The sequence below is a fragment of the Cyprinodon variegatus genome, unplaced genomic scaffold (assembly GCF_000732505.1).
Source record: "Cyprinodon variegatus isolate N-32 unplaced genomic scaffold, C_variegatus-1.0 Scaffold1470, whole genome shotgun sequence".
Classification (NCBI taxonomy): Eukaryota; Metazoa; Chordata; class Actinopteri; order Cyprinodontiformes; family Cyprinodontidae; genus Cyprinodon; species Cyprinodon variegatus.
The window spans coordinates 141,139-142,466 of NW_015151923.1; the positions used below are offsets into that span (position 1 = coordinate 141,139).

At 39.1% G+C, this 1,328-nt stretch overlaps 1 protein-coding gene across 1 annotated transcript in view; it reads left to right on the plus strand.

Moving 5' to 3' along the window:
* LOC107103514 (GTPase IMAP family member 7-like) overlaps positions 1-934 on the plus strand; it is a gene marked incomplete at its 3' end in the record, with an annotated part of 4,121 nt that extends 3,187 nt beyond the window's left edge. The window contains exons 2-3 of the mRNA XM_015403245.1: positions 405-611; positions 698-934. Of these exons, the coding sequence (XP_015258731.1) occupies positions 405-611; positions 698-934 (444 nt within the window). The remainder of the gene's footprint in view (positions 1-404; positions 612-697) is intronic.
* Between the last annotated feature and the right edge of the window lie 394 nt (positions 935-1,328).

A 1,328-nucleotide genomic window follows, 5' to 3' on the forward strand; every position in this document is an offset into this window, starting at 1 on the left:
TTCATGACACTCCATTTGTGTCAAAAATATGTTTGTGTGTTGTTTGTGATCAAATCTTTATATTCAGACCTTGTCCTTAAATGTTTAATGTTTATCCTCCTTTGTATTAAATTCATCTTAAGAGCTCCTTTATTGGTTAATCTTAACATAAATTATATGTTGTGGTTTACATAAACTTTTTATCTGTTGTATCAAAGACACTGATGAAGGGTAATTGTTGATTCAATTATTTTAAGACATTCATTACTCAAAATTTAGAGTGACTTTATAATCTACCAATAAACACAAACCTGGTAAATTATTCTTTGTTTGTACCTTTATTGTGAATTATCTTTAAATGTTCTCAGATGGCCCCATGACATCTGAAGCTCTGCCCTCTGCTGATGTAATTTTGTTATTTTCAGAATCAAAGCAAGAGGCTGACCTCAGAGTGGTGCAGGTGGGTCAGGAGAAAGTTGGGAAGAGCTCAGCAGGAAACACCATCCTGGGAAAAAGGGCGTTTGACTGTCATGTCAGCTCCATCCCTGTGACTCTGAGCTCTCAGAGGATGGAAGGAGAAGTTCTGGGCCGCAGAGTCTCTGTGGTGGACACCCCAGGGCTCTGCAGCTCCCGTCTTTCTGCAGAAGAGATCAAAAAAGAGCTGGAGGAAGCTGTCAAGCAGAGCTCTCCTGGTCCTCATGTTTTCCTCCTCATTCAGGCGGGCACAACATTCTGGGTCCTGAGTTCCTCAAACACACCATGATCCTGTTCACCTACGGAGATCGACTGAAAGACACTGATATAAACTTGGATCAGTTTGTTAGAGAGGATCAGAACCTGCAGAAGCTGCTGAAAAGCTGCAGTGGGATGTACCACGTTCTTAACAACAATGAGATGGAAAACAGGAGGCAGGTCCAGGATCTGCTGGATAAAATAGATCAGGTCTCAGGTGGAGGTAGAAAGTATTATGAGAAAGGTTCTCAGTCTGATGGAAGGTGGTTTGGAAATATTTGCTCATTTCTTCAACGATCCACCCTCTACATTTTTCTTTCTGTTAGAAGTTTGTTTGGAAACATGTGCCAATATCTTCAAAAAATATCCTTCCATAAAAATGTTTTTATTGTCTTAGTTATTTTATGGGGGGCTTACATGTTGGGATATGCAGATCAGATTTTCATGAATTACTTTATAGATGGTAGCAGGAACAAAACAGAAGTGTAGCATATCAATGACAAACATATTGATAACGGGTAAATTGTGACCACATCAGCTAAAGAGGTTTCAATTTATAGATCAACCACTTTGTTACTCTATCCCGTTTTATCACAACACATTTTGATTATTTCCAT